At 39.5% G+C, this 26,515-nt stretch overlaps 1 protein-coding gene across 1 annotated transcript; it reads right to left on the bottom strand.

Moving 5' to 3' along the window:
• Window positions 1-1,498: 1,498 nt before the first annotated feature.
• On the bottom strand, window positions 1,499-8,570 carry LOC114265182 (uncharacterized protein At5g49945). The gene is made up of 3 exons (XM_028205947.2): window positions 7,366-8,570; window positions 2,438-2,641; window positions 1,499-2,341 (listed from the first exon to the last, which is right to left on the bottom strand). The coding sequence occupies exons 1-3, from the start codon at window positions 8,407-8,409 to the stop codon at window positions 2,111-2,113; spliced, it is 1,479 nt and encodes a 492-aa protein (XP_028061748.2). The 5' UTR covers window positions 8,410-8,570; the 3' UTR covers window positions 1,499-2,110.
• Window positions 8,571-26,515: the final 17,945 nt, after the last annotated feature.

The following is a 26,515-nucleotide window of genomic DNA, read 5'->3' as shown; positions in this document are numbered from 1 at the left end:
ATTCAAGGATCTTGTGAGAACAAACACAAAACATGAATCTTAAGGCAAACTTTCGGATCAAACAAGACATTTTTTTCAAGAACAAATGAACACTATTTTCTCTTTCTAAAACCAACTTTAAATCGATGCATGACGTGCAGAACAGGTTCGATCGTGCAATGCAGCTAGATGATCAATAAGAACAACAAGAGTAAATTAAGAATCTAACCTCAATACACGAATCTAACGGTTTGATCTCTAGGAATCAAGCTCAAAAGCCCACTCTCTCACTCTAAAACTTCTTCTTCTTCCTAGAGCTTCTCTCTCCTCAAGAACAAAGACATATAGCAAATGACACATTTCTAGGTCTGCTGGCTGACTTAACACTCAGCTGGGACAAGTGGCACTACCGGGTTGGTTCTCCTCAAAAAGGTGGTTGAGCGAAAAGACAAGACTATGACAAAATGTGTTCAACAAGCACGATGGCATGGGCACTCTGGCAGGTAATGACCTCGGCTAAGAACAAGACATCGGCAAGTAGGGGGAACAATGATCTCGGCTAGGAGGGACAACACTTGGCTAAGCTGTGCCACACCTTGGCCTAGATGTGCCACACCTCGGTCTAGGTCATACCACTCCAGGACAAAGTCACTTAGGTGCAAAGGTAACATCTCGGCCTAGATAATACACATCTCGGCCTTGGTGATGAACACCTCGGCCTAGATAATGACATCTCGGCCAATATGTCAGGGCGAAGGTGGAGGTCAAACAAAAGGGTTCCAAGATAATTCTAGACTGAGGATGACCTCAGCTAAACTCACACCAAGTAAGATACAAAACATGCGAGAAACACTTAAGCAAGACAAATCAAGGTTTGCAAGAATGCAATATATCAAGACAAGATCATGTAACATATACAAGCATAACTAAAGTAGAGTGAAGGTCGTTACAACATATCTAATGATTATAAAATAAGAATACAAATTATAATTATTTAAAATTAGAAAATAATATTACACACACCCTTAGATGATATAATAATTTCTCTCTCCATTACAAATATGAAATTAAGAGGATTACAATCCAGTGATGCCAATCATAAAAATTTTGGTTGATCACTCTTTAAAGACTATGCCAACTTAATTACAACTCTAGAGAAATTCATCATCGTTGACTAGCTCTGATTCTAAATTAGCTCAGTAGACAATGATCAACATTATTTGAAAATGTTAATACCTATGTTTCAATATACTTTCATTTCAAAACAAATAATTAAACAAAGTGGTCTATAAAAAAATTCTATTATATTTACTTGAAAATTATTTATAAAAAAAATATACAATAAACTAAAATCCAAAGAGAACAGAATTGTCACATGATTAAATATGAAACAAGAAGACCAAAATGCTTCTAAAATTGTATTTTTATTGTATGATTAATTTATAAAAATATTTTATTAAATGTCTAGCTATTAAAATATAACTACTCCTGTATTTATTAGTTTTTTGAAGTAAACACATTTAGACAAAACACCTTTGTTCACCTGTTTATTCCTTCTATTTGATTCGAGCATGGACACACATTCCATCTTTAAATCTTGTGTAGACTGTTTACTACTACTATAGTTTCATTCTTCCAAAGCCATCAATCATTCACTCACTCCCAAAAGAGCACATTCTGCAAATATTATCCATCTGCATCGTATGCATAATATACAGATGATAATTGTGTGCAGCCAAATTGAAAAAAAAAATGCATCAATTTTTGATAATCATAAGATTTATTTTCAAAAAGAAAACGAACACTCTTGGTTTGCATGGCCCAAAAACAGTAGAAATAACGCGGTTGCTTCTTGAAAATAAATCTTTTGATAATCGATAACTGATGCCTTGTTTAGTCACATTACTGAATAGGACTAATGTTCAAAAACCACAGCGTCGTGGCAAATGTCGAAGACCTTTTTTTTTGGGTAAGTAAATGTTGACCTAACTACTGCTAACATCATACACAGGCGTGTGATGGTACAGAATCTATTTGTATCTGCATAGGAATGGAGCGGGAACCCATCTCAAAATTGAGAAAAATGATGATAAGACTTGCATAGCACAGAACAAACTGAACTAATTCAGATCTAGTGAGCACGTGTCATCTTCACCTTTGGCGCGGCCTTCTTCACCTGGCGAGCACGCTCTTTTGCCTCTTTCTTGCGAATTGCCTCGGCATTGAGCTTTGCCTCAGCTTCCTCCAGCAACTTTCTCCGTTCAGCCTTCTTTTTCTGCAACGCGTCTTGCCTAGCATTTTGAAGTTCTTTGTATGCCTCTTGAGCAGCCTTTACTCGGGCTGCTTCTGTCTTGGACCGGGACTGTATTAATTGCAGAGATCTTGGTTTAAAATATCATGATGACAAATTGACAAATACCTAGATGTACTGGAAAAAATGATTATAAATATGACCCACCTGTGAACTGAGCTTGTAGCGACCGATTAAATCAATGTAGTAGGGCACAAGAGCAATTAATCGAGTCATGTCAGCCATGTGATTGGCATCAGGGAGAGCAAACTTGAACACGAGCATCTTCTTGTGCATGCCCGCATGTTGATCAGAAAAATGCATTGAGATGAAACCTTTTCCGTATTTATCAAAAGCTTTGTCGCCAAAGACCTGTAGAGAAACAAGTGCAAATCATGCTGCATGAGGAAAGAATTATTTTGGATGTTAATTCTATAATTATGTGGCTGTTTGATGGACTAATTTTCATATGACAATAAAATTAGATACACCAACAGAAAACGTTTCAGCAAACAATCACCGATAAGGGCAAGGATCAGAAATAACCGAGTGGAAGAATAAGCTTGTTGATGGAGACAGCTGGAGGAACTAAATTGAAAGTGTATGGCTACAAACCTAAGAAGCACACAAACACTTCTAAGAAGGTAGTGTGCCGTGTCAAACACTGTCAGTGCCCGACACATCATGATATTTGTGGACACTTCTCAACACCTACTGGATACAGCTCTAACATGTTCTATTTAAATTTTTTTTTTTTTGAAAAAAATTTAGACTTGAACACACTTTAGACACTAGAGAAACACAAGTTTATCGATTACACACACGTAAAACACATTACAAGATTGAATAAAATAATTTGAAATTCAATGACAAAAGAAAAACATTGATATGATACAAGTACGTCGATACAGTAAAATCTAAAAAAATTAGGGTATGGGTACGGCTTGGTACGTTTGTAAAAAAATATTTATTTTTAATTTGGAATAATACAAAAATTGATTAAATTGTTTAATTTGTTAAGATCCAACCTATAATTAACATTTAATGCCAAAAGTAAAGGTATAAATCAAAATTAAATGCCATTATATTAAATAACTTACGAACCGTAACTTAATTTTAAAATCATGCTAAGTATAAAACTAAAAATAAAAAAAAAAGTCTAATGAAAGGAATTTTATCGCTATAGTAGAAGAAAATATTGTTTTATCTCTGTAGTAGAAAAAAATATTATTTTGAATGAAGTACGGTACGTCTTGAGTATATGCTAGATACGTTTGGTTACGTCAAAAATTAAGAAGAAAAAAAATTGGATTTCGGTACCTGGTACGTATGCACAAGTAGCATACAAAATACCATACCGGTAAGTACCGGTACAGGTACGACATGTTTGTCGAATGATGTTTCATAGCATAATAAATATATCAAACTACATATTTTGTACGGTCCCCGACATGTCCCTCACACATCTTGTCCAAGTTTTTCTTTTGAAAATTTTCATGCCAGTGTGTTACGTATCCATGTTTCTTTGGTCATATCATAGTTCAAGTATGTTTTGAGGCATTCATATATGATTTATACAGGTAAAGAATAAAAGTCAAGGAGTCATAGTTTTCTAATTTTGAAGTCTTAGCCCTAATAAGAGAGAGAACATAGCAACCCATAGATTATAGATATCTATGAAATATTACCATGTAAATAAAGTGTAAATCCACAACTCAATTAGTCATCCTGCCATCAACAAACAACTAAAAAGTCAAGAACAATCAATTCTAACAATTAAAATGGATGTTCTTTTTGCAAGGAAACTCTCAGATGACTATAAAGAATAGAATGACACTATATACAGAGAGGAGAAGCAGATACTCAACTCTTCTAGAAATACGTGACATCACGTTTGTTATAAGATTTATTACTGTTACAGCCGTGAAAGGGTGAGCTGCAGTAGAACTAGTCTGGGTAAAATGGGCATTGCTTACAATAGCAAAACAGGTTATCAATCAAAGCCTCCAAAAAAATCACTCAAAAGAAAAGAAAATCTGTAGGATAAGAAGAAATAATAAGAATATATAAGAAAAATATGATTAAGAGAGAACAAACATAGTTCAGATTCAGAAGTATTCAGTTTCTTTGTAAGTTATACTTTCAAGTTTACTAGTTTTGCATGGTCATTTTATTTCAGTCTGTTCTTTTTATCTATAATGTGAGAGGGATGCCCACATCTACTAAATTTCCCTTCAGATCCATATGCAACATGCAACTCCACCGGGATTGCTTAACAATTCCACCGGTCCCAAGCCCGGGTAAAGGAGGAGGGTTGTGTGTTAGGTACCGACAGCCAACACGTAAAAAAGCCACTTGGATCCTTTATGACATAAAGCCTAATACTCTGAATCCATATGCAACATGCATGACAACTTAAATGACTTCGGTAATTTGGCACCTTGGAATACAAGAGATGATGAAAAAAATGGTTAATATCTTAATATATTTATGTGTATATATATTTTTCTTGCCTCTTTGAAGGGGAAAATCAAACAATGTAAGAGCCCAGATATGGCTGCTCCCTCTTATCTCTCTCTTTTCTTCTGTCTAGCTTTTCTTACACCTTTCCCCTTTCTTCTCCTCTCATTCTAATTAGGACTCTTTTTTTCTTCTCACTCAACACCTTCTCTTTCATTGGTCGAATGGTTTGGTAGCTTTGAAGTCTTCTTAAACAACTTATAACACCTTCCTTCATTCATGGAAAGTCCACACTGATATTGCAGTAAGATATTTCCTAATATCACCCATTCCTTAACCTTCCCTCCACTTTTGAAGGCTCCTCCATTCCAGGAACCTACTTTCCCCTGTCAAACTCCCTAATAAATCTCTACCCCAATGCGCCTGAGATAACTCGTAAATCTTGTCCAATCATCAAAATTTATACCCCAGCAAAAAGAGAGATCTGTGAAGATTCCTTCTTGTCCAATCTCTATGAAGACCTCTCCCTCTCCAACATCACTCAACTTCCATTCTGGTCTTCACCTACAAAGTCCAGCTCTTCAGCCCTTGCTGAACAATCCTCTTCATCTTACAATCTTCAGTATAAATTGTAGAACCTAAGAAACATGATGGCCTTCCTCTCCAAAGGGACGAAGCAACATCTTGACCTTCAAGCAAACATTTGCATGTATTAATTCAACGAGTCTTGTAGCTCTTCATGCTTTGCCATCAAAGAACCTGTGAGAAATCTTCAGGTAGCACAATATGAAGGAGAACGAAGCTCTCGATTTGAGTGAAACCAAAAGGAACTAGAATAACAAAGGAGATCAATGGAGATTGAAGTCCTATTCACTTACGAAAAGAGAAGGATCGAAGCCCGAGATCAAGGGATGTTGAACCCTAGATTGAAGGAGAGCGAAGGAGATCTAAGGAGTTCACAGGAGATCAAAGGCAAACCAAGCCCTATACCAAAACACTAAAACTGAGAGGAACAAGAAGAAACCAGCAAATCAGAGGAGAAGAAAGGAAAATGAAGGAAATAAATTGAGGGCTTTGATCTCTGTCTCTCTTTGTTATGGAATATCTGAAAAGACTTGAGTACATTCTTTTATAAGGTAGTCACTAGTAGCAGCTCCCTTACCACAATCCTAGCAAGGGCAAGATATGTCCCCTCCACCTTCTCCTCCCTACACAAATGTTTTAAAAAACACAAGTTCATCCCATTCCCAACAATAAATCAAGCATACTTCGAGAAATCATTTCACCCTGCTAAGATGCTTTACAATAGTCCCTTACCGTGAGACATGGAGACCTCCATGGTAGATCAATCCCCCCCACATACAACCATATTTTGACCGAACCACCCTCCTCAAAAACCTGTCTCTTTCGAAAGTATACCTCCAAAGCCACTTTCCAAAAGAGCTTGATTTAAAATGACAAGCCTCCAAAAATCCATAGACCCCTCTCTCTAATAGGAGTACATACTACAAGATGACATTTAAACTCATCACATGTACCACCCCACAACAAGCTGGTTGCATCTTGTCAAGCCTTTTCACTACCATAATAAAAAATGGTGAAAACACAAAGCACATAGGTAAACACAACAAGGTAGTTAGACTAACTCAGTCAAACTCCTCCAAACAGCCAGACCAGTAATACCACACTAAAGAAACTAAAAAAAAAAATTACCAGTACCCACGATCTATTTAATGCACAATGCACAATGTTTTTTGGGCCAAGTACGTAAAATGTCCAACATTGGATTGAGTGATTTAGAGAGAGAGAAAAAAGAAATGAAGAGATATGTATTTCTCTTACTTGTTTAGATAACTTAAATGGAGAGAAATTGAAAGAAACGGAGAAAAACCCATTTCTCTTGTAACCCTCATTTTCAATCTTCTGAAAAGTGGAGAGATTGAAATAGAAAAAAACCAATAGATTCTTATATTTTCATAATACTAATTTTATCCCTATAAAAATAAAAGAAATAAAATGATTAAGATTATTTTGGTAATATAACATAAAACAGTTTCTTTTTTTTTCTCTTATGAAATCTAACCAAATAAGAATGAGACAAATCACAATCATTTATTTTCTTTTATTTCTTACTCATCTAACCAAGAAGGAGAAAAATTACAATCATTTCATTACTTTTCTTTTCTCTCCTAGGTTCCCAAACGACAATGCTACGTAACTCAAATTTTGTGGCTCAAAAGTGGCTCAAATGGCCAAAACGACGTCGTTTTGAGTACAGAACAACATAAAATGGCCAAAACGACGTCGTTTTGGCCATTTGAGCCACTTTTGAGCCACAAAATTTGAGCTACGAAACATTTTCCGTTCCCAAACATAGTGTTAATCACAACATGATATTGAATCATTATTAATGACCTTGTTCTACAAGACTCAGGTTGGGTGTCAATTCATGTGTTTCCAAGTTGGCAATCATACAATAAAGTCAACTTAGCCCTACAACAGGATCACAACTGACCACTTTCTTTATCAGACAAACAATTTTAGGACTGCCTAGAACAATAATAAACAACAAACACAACTGATTTATGTATGGAATAATTAATAGTTCCAAAACAATAATTAGAACAAATGGATACCTGCTCAAGCACGGTCTCTGTGATCAAATCCCCAGCAACCTCCTTCGACTCCGAAATAACAGCCAAATCCTCAACAACCCACTTCCTATTACTCGGCGGTGAAACTACACTCGCGAAACTCTGAAGATCCCTCACTTCCTTTTGCATTGTTTTTGAGGCCTTCTTCTTTGCCAGTGCAAGAACCACCTGATCCATTGCTTCATCATTCATATAAACCTCAAAAGTCATCTCATCTTTACAAGGCACAACCATATTGAACAATCTCGAAATGAAATCGTGCCGGCTCTTGAGCTCCATTGTCGCCAACAACCCCTGACAAAATCGCCGCCCGCTCGCATAAAATTTGAACACATTCTGTCCTTCTTTCAACAACAATGGTGAGTCAGCCCCATCACCGACCCCCAAAAGACTAAAATTCTTGTCGAAAATCGAGTCCTTGGTCGCGAATTTCGTTGCCCAAGCCAACGCAATGTTCTCATTCTCTTTCTTACCATAGAAATAATTGATTACAAAGATAATCAAGAACCATCCGCACGCAATCTCGACTATATACGATCGTTGAACATCAGCAGTGTTCTTCACAGTTTTTTCAGTTTTCGAATCCGAATTCGATTCGGAATCGGTTAAATTCACGGTTTCTGGAGGTTGGTGTTGTACAGGGAGGCCTTCGAATTCGTCTTCGTCCCAGTACTCGAACGAACTCGATGAGGGTTTGGAAGGTATATCCGAATCGGCCGAAAAGGGGGTTTGATCAGGGGGTCCATGATCGGACTTGGTGATGTCGGACTGAGTGATAGTCGGAGGTGTTGGGGATCGGAGAGGGAGATCGATGAGATGGAGAGAGTCATCGTCTAGGGTTTCGTCGTCGGCGTCGAAACCCTCGAAGTGTGAGTCGGCGGCGGAAACGGTGGAGAGAGTGAGGTGGTGGAGGAGGAGAGAGAGAATGAAGAGGAGAGCTAGGAGGTCGCCTCTGGGGAGGAAGAGGGAGGAGAGAGGAGAGAACCACAGAGAAGAAGAGCAGTGTCTCCTCGCCGCCATCGCCATGATTGTTAGAGAGAGAGAGAGAAGATGGTCTGTCTGTGAACACTCTGATTTTGCGAGGCGGAACAAGCGAGGTCAGAGAGAACTTGAGAAGCTTGATTGGACACACCTACCTTCAGCTTTTAGAATAATACAAAACTAAATTATATTATTTTAAATACGGTGGTATTACATGTATGTATTAAAATACACATTAATATATCAATTAATATTATGTTATTATTATTATGAAGATTTTTTGATAAATTTATTTTTTAAGAGTTTTATTTCATCTAATTCATATTTTTTTTTGACTATTTTATTAGGTTCTATTTGAGATAAGAAGACCAAAATACCCTTTTCATCTACTTATATTTTATTTAGTTCACATTATTTTCTTGGGAGCTAGTTTTTTTGATAAATCTATTTTTTAAGAGTTTATTTCATCCAACCCATATTCTTTTTGACTATTCCATTAGGTCCTATTTGAGATAAGAAGACCAAAATACCCTTTTCATCTACTTATATTCTATTTAGTTCACATTATTTTCTTGAGAGCTTTTTTGATAAATCCACTTTCTAAGAGTTTTATTCCATTCAACTCATATTTTTTTTTACTATTCCATTAGGTCCTATTTGAGATAAGAAGATCAAAATACCCTTTTCATCTACTTGTGTTCCATTTAGTTCACATTATTTTCTTATGTTTCCATAAATCCTATGGGTGACACAATTACCAAAATGCCCCTAATGTGAATGTTCACACCGTCAATATGAATGTTCATATCGTCAATGTGTAGGGGCCCGGCCCATGTCAATCCTCGTGGGTGCCCGAAAAAATTCGAGTCGGGCCGGGGCGGGCTCGACCCATTGACAATGTGAATATTCACATTGACATGTTAACATTCACATTAATAGGAGTGTAAAATTGACTCGCGTCCCGTGATGGCGCGAAACCCACCCGCGGCCCATGGACGGCCCAGGGCAGGCCCGGTCCGCCCTGTTGACAATGTGAATATTCACATTGACATGTTAACATTCACATTAATAAGAGTGTAAAATTGGCCCACGGTCCATGGGCGGCCAAAAGCCCCCCTACGGCCCGGGGCAGGCCCAACCCGGCCCGGCCTGTTGACAATGTGAATATTTACATTGACATGTTAACATTCACATTGATAGGAGTATAAAATTAACCCGCGCCTCGTGGCTGCCCGAAACCCGCCCACGGCCCTTGGGCGGCCCGGGGCAGGCCCGGCCTGTTGACAATGTGAATATTCACATTGACATATTAACATTCACATTGATAAGAGTATAAAATTGGCCAGCGGCCTAGGGCGGGCCCGACCTGACCCATTGACAATGTGAATATTCACGTTAACATATTAACATTCACATTGATAAGAGTGTAAAATTGGCCTGCAGCCCGTGGGCAGCTAGAAGCCCGACCGCAGCCCGAGGCGGGCTTGGCCCGACTCGTGACAATGTGAATATTCACATTGACATGTTAACATTAACATTGATAGGAGTGTAAAATTTGCCCGCTGCCCGAAGCTTGCCCGCGGCTCGGGGTAGGCCCGGTCCGGTCCATTGACAATGTGAATATTCACATTGACATGTTAACATGCACATTGATAGGAATATAGAATTGGCCCGCGGCCCATGGACTACCCAAAGCCCGCCGACAGCCCGGGACAGGCTCGTTTGGGTCCGGGCCCGAGCATGGCCGAGACCCTAGACTAGGGCCTAGGCCATCACTTTGAAGCCCCGCCCAGGCCATCAGCCCGCTTAAGGCCCATTTAAGGCTCGGTCTGAGGCCCAGCCCGCCCAAGGCGCAATGTCTTTTTTTGTGGAAAATAATAAAATTTTGGTAGAAAAAATTAAAAAGAAGTAAAAAAAAAATAGCTAGGCCCGCCCAAGCCCGACCTAAGCTCGAGGCTAGGCCCAGGCCTACCGGCCCGACCTGAGGCTCGATCCATCGGCCCGTCCAAAGCCTGAATACCCTTGTGCCAGGGCTAGGGCCTGGGCCTAATTTTTTAGCTCGTGAGCCGGGCCAGGCCGGCCCGGGCCTCTACACATTGATGATATGAACATTCACATTGACGATGTGAACATTCACATTATGGGTATTTTGGTAATTATGTCTCCCATAAGACTTATTGAAACATAAGAAAATAATATGGACTAAATAGAATATAAGTAGATAAAAATGATATTTTAGTCTTCTTACCTCAAATAGGACTTAATGAAACAGTCAAAAAGAACGTAGGCTGCCCGAAGCCCGCCCACGGCTCGGGAAAGGCTCGTTTGGGCCCGGGCTCGAGCTTAGTCTGAGACCCTAGGCTAGGGCCTAGGCCATCACTTTGAAACCCAGCCCGACCCATCGACCCGGTTAAGGCCCACTCAAGGCTTGGTCCGAGGCCCGACTCGCGCCGAGGCATAATGTCTTTTTTTGTGGAAAATAATAAAATTTTGGTAGAAAAAATTAAAAAGAATTAAAAAAAATGGCCAGGCCCGCCCAAGCACGACCAAAGCCTAAGGCTAGGCCCAGGCCTATCGGCCTGACCCGAGGCTCGACCCACCCACTTGGGCCCGGACCCAAACGAGCCTGCCCCGGGCAGTGGGCAGGCTTCGGGCAGCCCAAGGGCCGCAGGTCAATTCTACATTCCTGTCAATGTGAATATTCATATTGTCAACGGGCTGGGTCGGGCCTACCCTGGGCTGCGGGCAAGCTTCAGGCAGCGGACAAATTTTACACTCCTATCAATGTTAATGTTAACATGTCAATGTGAATATTCACAATGTCACGGATCGGGCCAAGCTCGCATTGAGCTACGGTCGGGCTTCGGGTCACCCACGGGCTGCGGGCCAATTTTACACTCTTATCAATGTGAATGTTAACATATCAATGTGAATATTCATATTGTCAACGGGCCGGGTCGCGCCCGCCCTAGGCAGTTGGCCAATTTTATACTCTTATCAATGTGAATGTTAACATGTCAATGTAAATATTCACATTGTCAACAGGCCGGGCTGGGCCCGTCCTAGGCCGCCCACGGGTCGTGGGCGAGTTTTGGGCAGCCACGAGGCGCGGGCTAATTTTACACTCCTATCAATGTGAATGTTAACATGTCAATGTGAATATTCACATTGTCAACGGGCCGGGCCGGGCCCGCCCCGAGCCTTGGGCGGGCTTTTGGCCGCCCATGGGCCGCGGACCAATTTTGCACTCTTATCAATGTGAATGTTAACATATCAATGTGAATATTCACATTGTCAATAGGCCGAACTAGGCCTGTCCCGAGCCACCCATGAGCCGCGGGCGGGTTTTGCATCGCCACGGGACGCAGGCCAATTTTACACTCCTATTAATATGAATGTTAACATATCAATGTGAATATTCACATTGTCAACGGGCCGGGCCCGCCCCGGCTTACGAGCTGGTTTTGGGCCGCCCACGGGCCAATTTTACATTCCTACCAATGTGGATTTTAAAATATGAATGTTCACATCATAAAATTACTAACCGTTCAAAAAATATTTATAAGGGTATCAAAATTAAATATAAGGGCATAAGTGTCCAAGAAAATAGTGTAAATCAAGAAAAAAGACTTTATGAAATAAAACTATATATAAATGGGACTAAATGAGTTAAAAAATTCCTTCGTGGACTTCTTGGGTTAAAATACTTCTAAATGGGATTTATCAATAATTTACCCTTATTACTCATCTTATATATTACATAAATTATATATATTCAAAATTTTTGATATTATATCATATCATCTATTAATACACTAATTAGTATATTAATTAATACATAAAATATTTTTCTTTTAAATATAATTACAATAATATCCCTTTAATAAATATTTTAAAACTAATATAGATAGTGACATAATGGTCTTTTTTTGGGTAGAGAGGTTAAAAGCTATTTTGTGATTTTTAATTCATTTAACATCATCTTTTTATTTTTTTTACAACTTTAAAAAAAAAAAAAAAAAAAAAAAAAAACTAAAATCAACTTCTAACCAACTTTTCAAAACAACCCAATATCATTTTTAAATTTATTTAATGAAGCAAATAGGATTAAGGGTTGTGTTAATTGAAATTTTAAAAAAATTAATATAATTATATCAAACTTAATAGTGTTTGAGCTCGTTTGGCATAAGCTTTTTTGAGATTTTTTGATTATTTTAGTCAAAAAAAATAAAATAGGCTTTTTAACCTAATAAAACAAAGCGTCAAATCCAATTCATAATTATTATATTTTTTCTTTCACAAAAGTCAAAAAGCTCATTCCAAACTAAATTTTTTAGCCTTAAGCTAAAATAACCAAAAAGTCAACCCACATCCCAAATTAACTCATATATATGTATATATATATATATATATATTTAGGAAGTCAATATAATGAGTGTTACTATTGGCACATATCTTAATTTTTTGGACTCTTAATTTTTTTGAACCTCCGCCTTAAATTCTAAATTTTAAAAAGATTTCTTTGAACATTCTCACTTAGGCCTCGTTTGGGAACAGTCTTTTTTAGTAATTTTTTAAATTTTTGACTAAAATATAATGTAAAAAAAACTAGTATGTGGGATGACTTTTTAACTTTTTACAAAAAGATGTACAAAAAGTAGAGAGAAAAGATAATCTTTAAATTTTTGGTATAGGTTGTTGGCTTTTTGAATTTTTTAGTAACTTTTTGATTTTTTGGCTAAAAAAGTCACTTACCAAACGAGGCCTTAATACTAATATTATCCATATTCATAATATCATCACAACTAAGTGTATACCTACCTAATTTTGCGCGTGCATGCTCTCTCTGTCTCTCTCTCTCTCTTCTCCTTATCTTCCTTATCCTCCTTCTTCTTCCAAATTTGGTGTGTCTCTATCTGTCTTTCACTTTTCGGGCGACCAAGGCCCAACTTTACAACACTAGCCACCCAACTTATCATCCTCGCCCCCGCCACCACCGCAGACGACGAATGTACTGTTGCACTTGTTGTATTTGGACTATGTGACGTCCTAAAAATTGTGAAACATTAAGAGAAATTAAATAAACTAAGTAACTTACTAACATTTTAATTGGAAATTCTAACTCTCATATAACCAAAAGTTCAAACAACACCTAATAAGAACTTAAAATGTCCAAATATAACATTAAACAAAATCGTAAAGTCCTTAATTGTTAATGCATAAGATAATAAAATTTATTCCGCTCTAGTTGTGACTTCAAGTCAACCAAAGCTCTACGTTAGCATCAACTCCATTTTCAACTCCATTTCTTTCCTTATCAAAATCTGGCATAAAATGTCAGAACAACAAAACATATGCCATGAGTTGCAGTAAGAAAACACAACAAATAACGAGATTATAAACATGATATAACAATATAATTATAAATATAAATTACAACCATTACAATAATTTCAACAATTTTAATAATTTAGATGATACTCGAAATCTCACCAAAAAGATTTAACTTACCAACCACTAAGCCATGGCTACGGTTAATTTGAAACCCCTCATTGGTCAACTATTTAATCGTTACCAACCGTAACAACCAAGGATGCCCATGTCCAAAGTTACATTACCAAGCAGTGGTGTTCGTGGTCTGCCCCAAGGGTACATAACCTCCCTTTGTACCACTTCCATATCCACCCTTATTCCAAAATCGAATACTGAAAAGGGTTCAAATAAGTCTCGTGTCATCTTAGGATTTCACGACACAAATTATGTAAGAATTCTCAAAATTAAGGCTCACTTTGAACAATCGGTATTAACCGTCAACTATTAAATTTCGTATATTTCATTAATCATTTTAGTTAATTTTCATAATAATCATAAATAATTACAAAATTAAATCACCATTGATGTTATACCATTTTATTGTTATCCAAAAAGCAAACTAAGAGGGGAGTGAATTAGGTTTCTACAAAATAAAATTAATAATACCACAATAAAATTAACTACTAGTACAACAAATTATTAACAAGCACAATGATGAACTTAGCAATAAATGATCAAGCAAAATAATAATAAAGTATAACTAACATACAGGGTAAATCAAATGATTAACACATGAATATTAGATAGTTATAGCAGTAGTAGGAAAGTAAAGAGATTAGAAAAGAGGAGACAAACAGATTTATAGTTGTTCGGCTTCAACCAAGCCTACATCCACTCCTCAAACTTCACTTGAGATTTTCCAATATCTTCTAGCTTCATAGAGGTGCTAGCAACCTCTTTACAAATGGAGCAATCCTCCACGGATTTTACACAGACTTCACAAGCCAAAACCCTTGCAAATCTTAGGTGATTCACAATCACTCTCAAAATTTCAAGAACACAGTGTTTGCAACACTTTTAAAAGATGAAATGGTATTTTTACTTTCAAAGAAAGCTTACAATAAATATCTCTCAAAGATAGATATATAAAATGAAGCTTTGATTTTTCTGTAAATCTCACACGAGAAAGATAGGCTTAAAACTGCAAGGCTCAGTGTATAATTTCTGAGAAAAGATGTGAGTGATTATAGATCAAAGAATATTTTCAGATTTTTTGTAACTTGTTTACATTAGAGACTTTGGTATATATAATGAAAATTATAGCCGTTTATAGCCGTTGTATTCATTTGAATTTATAGCTGTTTATAGTCATTGTAGTCATTTGAATTTATAGCCATTGTACTTCCATCATTACCAATTTGAATATCTTCCACTCCATCATTACAAATTTGAATATCTTCCACTTGAACATTTTGGCATTTTGAACCTTTATAGTTGTTTATAGCCGTTGTACTTCCATCATTACTAATTTAAATATCTTACACTTGAACCTTTTGAACCTTTTGGCCTGCTGCTGTGCTAGGCTGTTTGAACTTTTGTTTTGAACTGTTTGAACTCCTGATTTAATCAAATATTAAATACATTCTAACAACATATAGGATAAATGTTTAGGTGAGAAATAATTGGACAAAATAAATTTTGATTTTATTTTTCTCTTTCAAATAAATCATCAAAATAAATTTTGATTAAAATATGATTAAATAAATCATCAAAATAAATTTTGGATTCTATTTTTCTCTTTCAAATAAATTAAAACATAATTAAATAAATCATCAAAATAAATAAGTATAACAATCTCTCCCATTTTGATGATGGCATACAATGATGTTTTGATTTGATTTGATTTGATTTGGGAGTAAAAAAAGCTCTCCCTCAAGTCATGATTCCTGAATTCATTTCTAAATACATAGGTTAGCACATATGTAATAAATAAGCTTTAATTAGAGACATGATATGAGACTAAAATAACATCAGATTAGTTTGAAAATAATACAATAATTTGAAAATAATTCCATAATACATAACATCATAAGTTTTCTCCCTCTGTGACATTATCAAAAGGAAATCATGGGTCAGAATCTGGAGAAGGAGGAGGAGGAAAATGATAGTGATAAATGGCATCAAAAATATATATATAGCAAATATATATATATATATATCAATTAACGGTTAATCAACAAATATATATATATATATATATATTACATACACAACTCTCCTGCGTCGCTCTCGTTTTTCAAAAAACGCAGTTGCCACGCGGCCTGGCTTCCGCTTCATTAGCCGACAAAAGCAGCTCTCCTCAATTGCCGCTCGCCTCGGCTATGTCGCCCTCATTGTCTTCTTCTTTTCAGCCTCTTCTCTTCAGCCTTCTTCTAAATCACACACTCTTCCATTTTCTTCTTCACCATTCTCTTCTATCTCTTCTTCACTTCCTCATCGAGAGACAAAAAAAACTGAATGGAGGAGGCCAAACCTCAGTCTGTTCTAAACTATTTCTCGGCAACTCATTTCATTTACAACTCTCACCTCTAAACCATGGCTTCCTCATCCCGTCCCCTCACTCTATTTGCGGACTTGAACGATCCAATAAGCTCTGCTGGACCAAGTGACCCTATTCCTACTCTTCCTGTCATTCCTTTTCCTAACCTTCCTATGATGTCGATTGAGCAAATCATGGCAGCTCAATCTGACATAGAAGCCAATCATTGCACACTGACGTCCTGTATGAAGACGGTGACTATAGTTACAAAATTAGAGCATCGACTGCAGAACAGAACGAGTGAGCTCCACCAAGTCAGCGCCCAACTCTCTCTGCTTCAACGCATGTATAAGGATCCGCGAGCAGAGATTTATGCACTGAAGGCCGAAAATAAAGAGCTTAAACGGAAGACCACCTAAATGGCCCGATTTGGAGCAATGTCGTTCTTGGCCTTTGATAGTCAGTGGGAAGTTGTCACTCTCGACGAAAGCACGAAGGCAGGGGCGTCAAGGGTCACCCAAGGTGATAAAAAGAAGAAGAAAACGATGGAAGAGGCGAGTAAGTAAGATCGGCGTATGGTCGGAAAAAAATGAAGGGTTTTTTTTTTTATGTTTATTTTGATCGGCGTGTGGCCGTAAAAAAATGAAGGGCGTTTTTTTTATGTTTATTTTGATTAGTGTGTGGCCGTAAAAAAATGAAGGGTGTTTTGTTTTGTTTGTTTTTTTTTTTGTTTTGTTTTTTTTGGTTTTTTTTATGTAAATATTTGTATTTTAATTTGTTGTTGTGTTTATGTTTAAGTACTGAAAAATGAAATTAAAAAGCAGAGAAAAAAATAAGAAAATTAAGCCCAAACAAAAAATAATAATAAGAGACCAAATTGTTAATGAATATATGAGAAGCATTTAAGCATGATCTAATTCTCAACTTATTAGCAAGAGCATACCAATCTCAAGACTATAATAGACATAACAGTGCATAGATCAAACAAGGTTGCCAAGCAAGAGCATAAATATGATGCTAAAGTTCAAGTCACTCTTCCTTGAGGAAAATGATCTTCCTTTACATTATCAACAACTAATCAGCTCAAAGGTCATGTTATAAGAATTAAGATACTAAAAGCATAGAGATACCAAAATAATCAAAGATATTAAAACAATCAAGTCTCTTTTTCTTCCCCGATGATATTTTCAACAAAATCAAGCACAAGGAGGGAGTATGGTACAACATATAGGATAAAAGAATGTAAGTCTCATTATAGCACAAATAATCATCCATATCAATGTAGCTCTATGTAGACATCCCCCGAACGCCCCGGGAGGGAACGAGTCCCCCGTTCCGTTCGATATTGGGCTCATTACAGTTCAGGACTCTAAAATTGTCACGGTTCTAAGTCTGAATCAAAGAGTCCAAATCCGACAAATCATTTTTGAGAAAACAGATTTTTTTAGAAAAGAAGTGCCAAGCATGGACAGCTTTGCCAGATATAGAGTCACCACCTAAATATTTTATTTTTGGGAAATTTAGGAAACCCTGACTCGTTTACCTAAGGCCACGTGTCCGTCATCACCAAAGTTGCCTCGGCTCGGGAACTTGGGTACGATTGGGGAAGGTCACTTCGTGAGCACCCCCGCTCGCCCGATCAAAGATCGGCCTCTACTAACCATGATATCTATTTTTGAAAACATTATGCGTTCTTATCCCGGTTATTAGCCTAGATTTACTATGTGATGCGTACAGCATACAAGTATAGACTGGATCGTCTGAATTGGAACAAAACATTTCATGTTTGTTTGTTTGAAAATGGTTTGATGGTGCTACTCGCAAGTAGGCTAAGACGTGGATTTGCCACTCTCAGGTGGGCTTAGAAAATATGATTTTGCTACTATCTAGTGGGCTTAAAACACACAGTGAATGAATTGTTCCAATTCAAATAACCCAACCTTCACCCACAGGCATTCAGACAGTTATATCACATAAGCAATTAGCCTCATGGTAAGCATGCTATTCATGGCAATCACTCACACGCATGCAAGGATGCTAAAGCATAAAAACTTACCAAGTACTCCAAGCCAAAACAGAAGCTAATTAGAAATCCATGCATGATCCTAATTATACAGAAATGCCTAATGCAACACATGCAAAAGTGCAACTATAACAGGCTCGGCTATTCTAGACATGGCATATGAAATGCTACAGCTAACATGTATTCAACTTGGAATTGAAAATTCAATGCAATTAGTATGATGCGCCGAGCCCGGTGCATGAAAACAGATGAATGAATGCAAACATGCTATCATACTTATGCTATTTGAAACATGCCCTAATCTAACCATCATAAGCGGGTAAATAAAAGGGAGAAAGACGTGGGGTTGGGTCCGAGAAATGGTCTAGTTTTGAAAAATGGAGTACTTTTCGAGAAGATTAGTCAACCTCAGTAAAAATTCTCAAAAACTATTTTTGCAAACGACCACTGCTCAACGAGCACGGAACCTACTCTCGAGATGCACAACCTCGGATTCGAAGGAAAATTGCCCCTTGCTTGAGGGGAACTGCATGGCAACGGAAAGTTGCCCCTTGTTTGAACGGCACTGCAGCGCATTGAATGGCAACGGAAAGTTGCCCCTTGTCTGGATGGCTTCGCAGCGCATTGTAGGCAGTCCTCAGAGTGACGAACATAACCAAATCCTCAGATACAGAGAAGACAAAGATGACCAGAACCATCGCATGGACACAATCGAATTGTTTTACGGCTGGACTTCAGAATGAAGTTGCCTACGTATCCCAAAGATGGGAATCAAGCCTCACGTAGTTCGGGGTTAAGGTACACTCGGGTATTAACCTTTCCTTTTTAGGCTCTAACTTTTGCCAAGGCGCCCGTTGCGGGTTTTCGACCTTCCGAGCTTTGTTCTCCTTCTTTTTTTTTTTTTTCAATTTTTGTATCTTTTCATTCTTTTTCATTCTTTTTCTTGCATTTTTTTCTCTTTTTTTTTTCTTTTGCATTTTTTTTTTTGCTTTTTTTTTTTTATATTTTTCTCTTGCTCTAACTTTTGCCTGGGTCGCCCTTCCGGGTTTTCGGCCCAGCGAGCCTTTCAAAAGGTAAAAGTGTAACAAGTCCATGCCAAATGGTTTTAGGATCTCGAAGCCATCCGTATCCAAGAGAGTGGCTGTTGTATCGATTTGCAGAAGGATCCATCTTCGGCTCTTCAAGCACATCGAACATTTTCGCCCCTAGTTCGAGGGGTGTTTCGTTTCTAGCTTCGCAAGCTTCTTCTGATGAGGTCTGATCTTCTTGATCAGACTTTGGTGCCTCTTGTTCGAGGGCTGTTTCAAATCTGGCCACACAGGCCTCATATCGCGGTTGACCGTTGAACACTCTGAATCCAAGGTCCAGTTTTGAAAGCAAGGGCTCAAGTCTCGAGGCTGAGAGCGATCCTAAGCTGCACAATCTCAAGAGCGATTCCACACAAGTCTTCGCAGGACCGCGCAAAACATTTTGTTTTTGAAAATTTTTAAGAAAGCGACAAATCGCTCGCGCTGAAGATAGTGTGAAACCAGTCTGGATCAAGCCAGGGTCCTTCTCAGTACTCACACTAACAAGTATGATTTCATTCATTAAGGGGCTTAGCACGCCTCTCTTTCTCTCAATTGATCAAAATTTTGTAAAACCCGAAGAATTCCTTCCTCTTCGTTTTCACCGCAGTGTTCAAAAAAGTTTTGAAAAACTTAGGTCGATGCAATGAATTCAAGGCACAGAAAAGACACAGCTTCTAGTCAGATACTGCCATCTCATTTGGAATTTCTGGTACAACTGGCACACGGCAGAAGCAAACATAAAAGCATAAAAAGCCACTGCTGTTCATTCGAATCTGCTGGTGTCATTGGCTCCTCGGCAGAAACAGACTCACAAGGAAGCGAAAAGACAGACGCAAAACAAAATAATGATATCCGAGGTAACACCCCCGGAATCACCCGACTTCTGTACAACAGGACTGACTCGATACAACAAGATAGACTCTTAATCAAAAAGACTGACCCAAAACAAAGAGACAGACTCAAAACAAAACTACAGAACTGACTCAACACCCAAGTCGGAAGCTACAAAAACCGGCATTCGCAAATGCTCAAAACAGTGCGTGCCACACGTCACATCTGGAGTAAACTGAGTGCCACCCGCAGGTGGTTCATCCCCCGATCACATAATCACATTATCTCCCACAAGTTCACTGATCAAGTGCCGATAAACTTTGTAGGACCTGGTGCGGCAATGACCCCGTTGTCAAACAGATCTTGTACATCATGGCGCAGACGAAAGCAACTGTCGGTATCATGACCGGTTTGTTGATGGTAGGCGCAGTATTTAGTCTAATCATGCTTTGCAGGGATAGGATCGGGTAGGGGCCGTTGTTCCAACGGTTTTAGATGCCCTTTCCGGATTAAGACCTCTAGAGCCTTTGACAAAGGCATATGAAGTAGGGTGAAAACCCTCTTGACTCGAGGTGGGTATTTGGTTCCTTGTGAGCTACTTCCGGACGCACCGGTGAATGGGGTAGCTATTTTTGATACGGTGGTGGTAACCATGCCCACATCAGAAGATCTTGCAGCTGCATCACCACTGGTGGTCGCATTTGAACTGCGGAAAAATGCCCTCCTGGGCTGCTCTTTCTCCTGGTCAAGAAGGCCCTGCTTCATAGCGTCCTCGATCTGTACCCCCATCTCATGCAAATCAGAAAAGGTAGGGAAGGGGAGTACAATCATCTTTTGCATCAGTTTTGGCTGGAGATTGCGCACAATCATCCTGATCTGGTCCTTGTCAGTAGGCCTCAGGGTCATCATAGAAGCCTTGGCCCTCCAGCGGGCTACGAAATCAGAAAAACTCTCCTTAGGCTCTTGCCTTGTTGTCTCAAGATCGCGGGTTGTGACCTCGATTTACGTGTTATAGGAGTACTGCGCAACGAAGGCCTCGGCCATCTCATCCCAGTTCCGTTTGACATTGTCTTCTAATTTTGCATACCAGATAGCGGCCATACCCGACAGGGTCCGGCCGAATAATGAAAGTTTCTGCAGCTTGGTGAGGCCCATCGGCTTTAGTATGTCCGAAAACAATCGGAGGTGCACTATGGGATCGCCAGATCCATCAAATCGGTCGATGTGCGGCATCTTAAATCTATCCGGCAGCGTCACAGTTGCGTCGGTATACCCGTCCTCAATGTCCGGAATGGATTTTACTCCTTGAGATTTCTTGAACATCTTTTCTAGCTTGCTCACCTTCAGCACTGTAGGGTCTAACTCGAACTCAAAGGGTGAATCTGATAGGTTGATCGGTGCTTTAGACAGCTGGGGTAAGATTGGGGGCGGAGCCGGTCCTGTCGGAATGTTCGTATCTCCCTGGACATTTGGTACCTCCTCGGGTGCTGAAACTCCTAGTGGGGGAGGGGCTTGGTGCGAAGCAGATGCTCCATTTTGCTGTTGCAGCCTAGTGATTAGCTCAGCCTGCTGGGCCATGATCGCAGTCTGCTGTTTGGTGAATTCAGCTTGGCGGACAGCATCTTGCTGCATGAGTTTCATACTTTCTTGCATCTGGCGCATCATTGCCTCTATCCCTGATGTGTTCTGCTGATCCATCTAACTGATTGGTATCTATCCCTGCAGTAGAAACTGAGACCTCAGCCTGACTGTTCACTGGTGGGGTGGATAAGGGCCACTGATCTGGTAACTGCTGAACTGGTGATTTGTGCCTGACTGGCCCTTTTACCCTGCCTCTGGCAAAGGAACACTGATTGCTCTTAAACTGAATCTCTGACCTGACAAAGTTTATCAGCACAAGTTCGATGAACCTCGGGGGATATCGGAGCCTTCTGAAGCTATGGTTCCCAGACTACCTAGCAAAAGAGAAAACATGCAGCATCTCAGCCTAACTTCACCAAAAACAGATACGAGCATAGTAGGATGACTGTGCCCTCTACTGAATTCTGCCCCCAAAATTCTGCCTCAAATCTGATACCCTTAGGTAAATTGAATCCCAAAATACTGAACTGGTGCCCGCAGGCCTGATGCCCAAACTTGCAAACTGATACATGCATTCCTGTAGATACGCACTCTAAAAGTACATAACAGATAATTGAGAGCCAAAACACCCCTATGGAGGGGTAGGGTTTCCCTGTCCTATTTTGTCAGGAGCTAGGGTTTCACTACACACGCAACGGTTTCAAACAACCTAAATCGGGTAAGCAACCTGTCCTAGCTTGGAATGGTCACTATGGATTCCGAATATGCACTAGGTCGAATGGTCAAAAGGGTGCCTCGGTAAAACCGGGGTTTGTGTTCCCATACTGGCAGAGCCCACAACCGGTCAGCCTTATGGTTATGTCTTGACAAGACAAGCCTCCGGCAAACCCTTCAGAAATAGCAGATGGCAAACACGGTGTCCTAGGCGCACCAATGCAAATGCAATGCAAAGAAATACATAAGTGTAGTCAAAAACAGATATCATGAGTTCGAGTCAAGTTCTCTAAATCCCCAGCAGAGTCGCCAGAAACTGTAGACGTCCCCCGAACGCCCCGGGAGGGAACGAGTCCCCCGTTCCGTTCGATATTGGGCTCACTACAGTTCAGGACTCTAAAATTGTCACGAGTCTAAGTCTGAACCAAAGAGTCCAAATCCGGCAAATCGTTTTTGAGAAAACAGATTTTTTTAGAAAAGAAGTGCCAAACATGGACTGCTTTGCCAAATACAGAGTCGCCACCTAAATATTTTATTTTTGGAAAATTTAGGAAACCCTGACTCGTTTGCCTAAGGCCACGTGTCCGTCATCACCAAAGTTGCCTCGGCTCGGGAACTTGGGTACGATTGGGGAAGGTCACTTCGTGAGCACCCCCGCTCGCCCGATCAAAGATCGGCCTCTACTAACCATGATATCTATTTTTGAAAACATTATGCGTTCTTATCCCGGTTATTAGCCTAGATTTACTATGTGATGCGCACAGCATACAAGTATAGACTGGATCGTCTGAATTGGAACAAAACATTTCATGTTTGTTTGTTTGAAAAAGGTTTGATGGTGCTACTCGCAAGTAAGCTAAGACGTGGATTTGCCACCCTCAGGTGGGCTTAGAAAACATGATTTTGCCACTATCTAGTGGGCTTAAAACACACAGTGAATGAATTGTTCCAATTCAAATAACCCAACCTTCACCCACAGGCATTCAGGCAGTTATATCACATAAGAAATTAGCCTCATGGTAAGCATGCTATTCATGGCAATCACTCATATGCATGCAAGGATGCTGTAACAAGCCCGCGGGGGGACCTCGCTACAACTCGGACTCGATTTGTAGTCACGGTTCTAAGTCTGAACCAAAGAGTCCAAATCCGGCAAATCGTTTTGAGAAAACAGATTTTTGAAAGAAGTGCCAAACATGGACTGCTTTGCCAGATACAGAGTCGCCACCTAAATATTTTATTTTGGGAAATTTAGGAAACCCTGACTCGGTGCCAAAGGCCACGTGTCCGTCATCACCAAAGTTGCCTCGGCTCGGGAACTTGGGTACGATTGGGGAAGGTCACTTCGTGAGCACCCCCGCTCGCCCGATCAAAGATCAGCCTCTACTAACCATGATATCTACTTTTGAAAACTTTGTGTGTTCTTATTCCGGTTATTAGCCTAGGTTACTATGTGATACGCACAACATATAAGTATAGACTGGGTCACCTGAATTGGAACAAAACATTTCATGTTTGTTTATTTGAAAGATGGTTCGCTACTCGCAAGTAGGCTTTTAAAAAAAAAACATTTGATGATTTATTCCAATCTAAGTAACCCAACCTTCACCCACAGGCATTCAAGGCAGTTATATCACATAAGCACATAACCTCATGGTAAGCATGCTATTCATGGCAGTCACTTACACGCATGCAAGGATGCTAAAGCATAAAGCTTACCGAGTACTCCAAGCCAAAACAGAAACTCATTAGAAATCATGCATGAATCCTAAGTATACAGAAATGCCTAATGCAACACATGCAAAATGCAACTATAGCAGGCTCGGCTATTCTAAACATGGCATATGGAATGCTACAGCTAACATGTATTCAACTTGGAATTGAAAATACAATGCAGTTAGTATGATGCGCCGAGCCCGATGCATGCAATACAGATGAATGAATGCAAACATGCTGTCATACTGTATGCTAATTGAAACATGCCCTAATCTAACCATCATAAGTGGATAAATAAAAGGGAAGAAAGACGTGGGGTTGGAAGACATGCATCACACACACGCACACTTATTACAGTTGTGCCCTCGTGCAGAGGGTCCGAATAAATAATACAGTCCCGAATAAAAGAATATTACAGTCCAAATATTACAGTCCGAATAATATACAAATTCCTAATGAATTAACAAATTAACTAAGAAAATAAATAAAACTGGCATGCAAGCCAGGGACTGCCTTGCTTCTGATAGATGATGCATGTCCGGGTTGTCTTGCGCGGAAATCCACCGGGATGCCCCAATTAGCCTCTGTTTAGCAGTTATTCTTGTAAAGCGTGCCGGACTCCGAAAAGTTGCTGATTCTTCATTTTGCTGCAACAGAGAGCAGGAAAGGGGCATGTGTCACGACCCAAACCCGGCCCTATGGGTTTAGCATCGTAACCGGCCAGTAATCCGAGATTACCGAAGGCCTGCTTAACAGTAATACAGTAAAACAAAGTACAGGGCCTGGCGGAAGCCAATACAGTAATTAAACAATGTCCAATGAGCTGTGACAGTCTGTATGCCAAAAAGATTTTTCATGCATTCATACATATACAAACAGTACAGTCTATACAAAATTTACAGTCACACAGTACAGGGACCTAATCCCTTGATAACAGTACAGTTAGTAACTGACAGTCTATACAGTAATCCAAACAGTATGGAGACAGACGGGGGAAAACAAACAAAACACCCCAAAGCCATAGCATGGCAACTCAGAACCTCGCAGTGAGGCACAAAGGCTGGCTTGACAAAACTGGAGTCTAACCCACGCTCCTAGCTCCGATCTGGTGGCTGAGCACCTACATATATATATAAACAGTGAGCTAAAGCCCAGTGAATAACATAATGTGTAAAGAGGTTTAGAATGAATGTCCTTACGATAATGAAAACAGTTCAATTCAATCAGTATTTCAGTTGTTCAGTACAGTAAACAGTCATATGTGGTACATCCATTAGCATAACAGTAACAGTAGGTCTTAAAAGACCGAACAGTAACGATGGCCATCAGTCAGTAAGCAGTAGTGGCTCCACGAGGGAACCGACAGAGAATTCTGTCGCAGTAACAGTAACAGTAAACAGTAGGTACTAAGGATGCCACAGTACAGTTCAGAAATAAAGGACATACATTCATTCAGTAATACCAGTTCAGTAAACAGTTCAGTTCAGTATTCAAAAGATATCAGTTGAACATATCTTTACACAATTGTTACTCACAGAGTTTGGGCTACGGTATGCTAGAGCGTGTCTCCCCAGTCGCCAACCCTACACAGTTCACAGGTTGAACACACTAAGCTACACAGTTGGGAAATATCATAACTTAATCCCTAATTTGCCTTGGTGTGTTCTACAACGATATCCTCATCAAGATGTCTTAAACTAGGCCTAAGAATGCCTAGGATGGGATGAGGATGCAAAAATACACTTAGAAAACATTTTGCAAACTTTGCTGAAAATAGGAGCCTCGCTCGAGCGAGACTTTATTCGCTCGAGCGGAAGTCCGAAATCAAAGGCTTCGCTCGAGCGAGGAATCCTTCGCTCGAGCGGTCTGTCGAAACAGTAAAAATACTGGATGCTGTGATTTTGCGCGCGATGGTCGCTCGATGGTCGCTCGAGCGGAGCCCTGGACAAAGGTGCTCGCTCGAGCGGGGAATCCTTCGCTCGAGCGAGGAAGCCAAATCTGGAATTTCCATATTTGCCTCCCAAGCTCAAACCAAGCATTCTACCACTCCAAACTCGACCTCTTGGGCCCAAATTCTGGAAAACATAACTAAATTCAATGTATAACAAGTTTCAAAACTCAATTTATGAATTCAAGCCCCAAAGGTGAGTGAATTAAAACCATTTTCAAACCCATTTTCAAACCATTTTCCAAGAACAATCCTCAAACATGACATGCATGATCTTAAATCATTTTCAAAGCTTTAATGCTGTTTCAAAAGAGCTTAAACCTTCAAAAACAAGATGAACTCATGGGGTACCACAAAATTATGAACATGCATGCACCATTATACCATGAATTCAACTCAAAACTCATTAATTCAAA

Source organism: Camellia sinensis, chromosome 5 (assembly GCF_055761805.1).
Source record: "Camellia sinensis isolate YWXY chromosome 5, ASM5576180v1, whole genome shotgun sequence".
Lineage (NCBI taxonomy): Eukaryota > Viridiplantae > Streptophyta > Magnoliopsida > Ericales > Theaceae > Camellia > Camellia sinensis.
This window is presented reverse-complemented; position numbering and strand designations above follow the sequence as displayed.

What these genes read in the sequence shown, in the direction of transcription:
- LOC114265182 (XM_028205947.2), bottom strand. Translation starts at nt 8,409, where the DNA reads ATGGCGATGGCGGCGAGGAGACACTGCTCTTCTTCTCTGTGGTTCTCT. An exon ending in CAGAGACCGTGCTTGAGCAG is followed by an intron (nt 2,642 to 7,365) that starts GTATCCATTTGT and finishes GTTTCTCTACAG; the next exon opens with GTCTTTGGCGACAAAGCTTT. An exon ending in GCTACAAGCTCAGTTCACAG is followed by an intron (nt 2,342 to 2,437) that starts GTGGGTCATATT and finishes CAATTAATACAG; the next exon opens with TCCCGGTCCAAGACAGAAGC.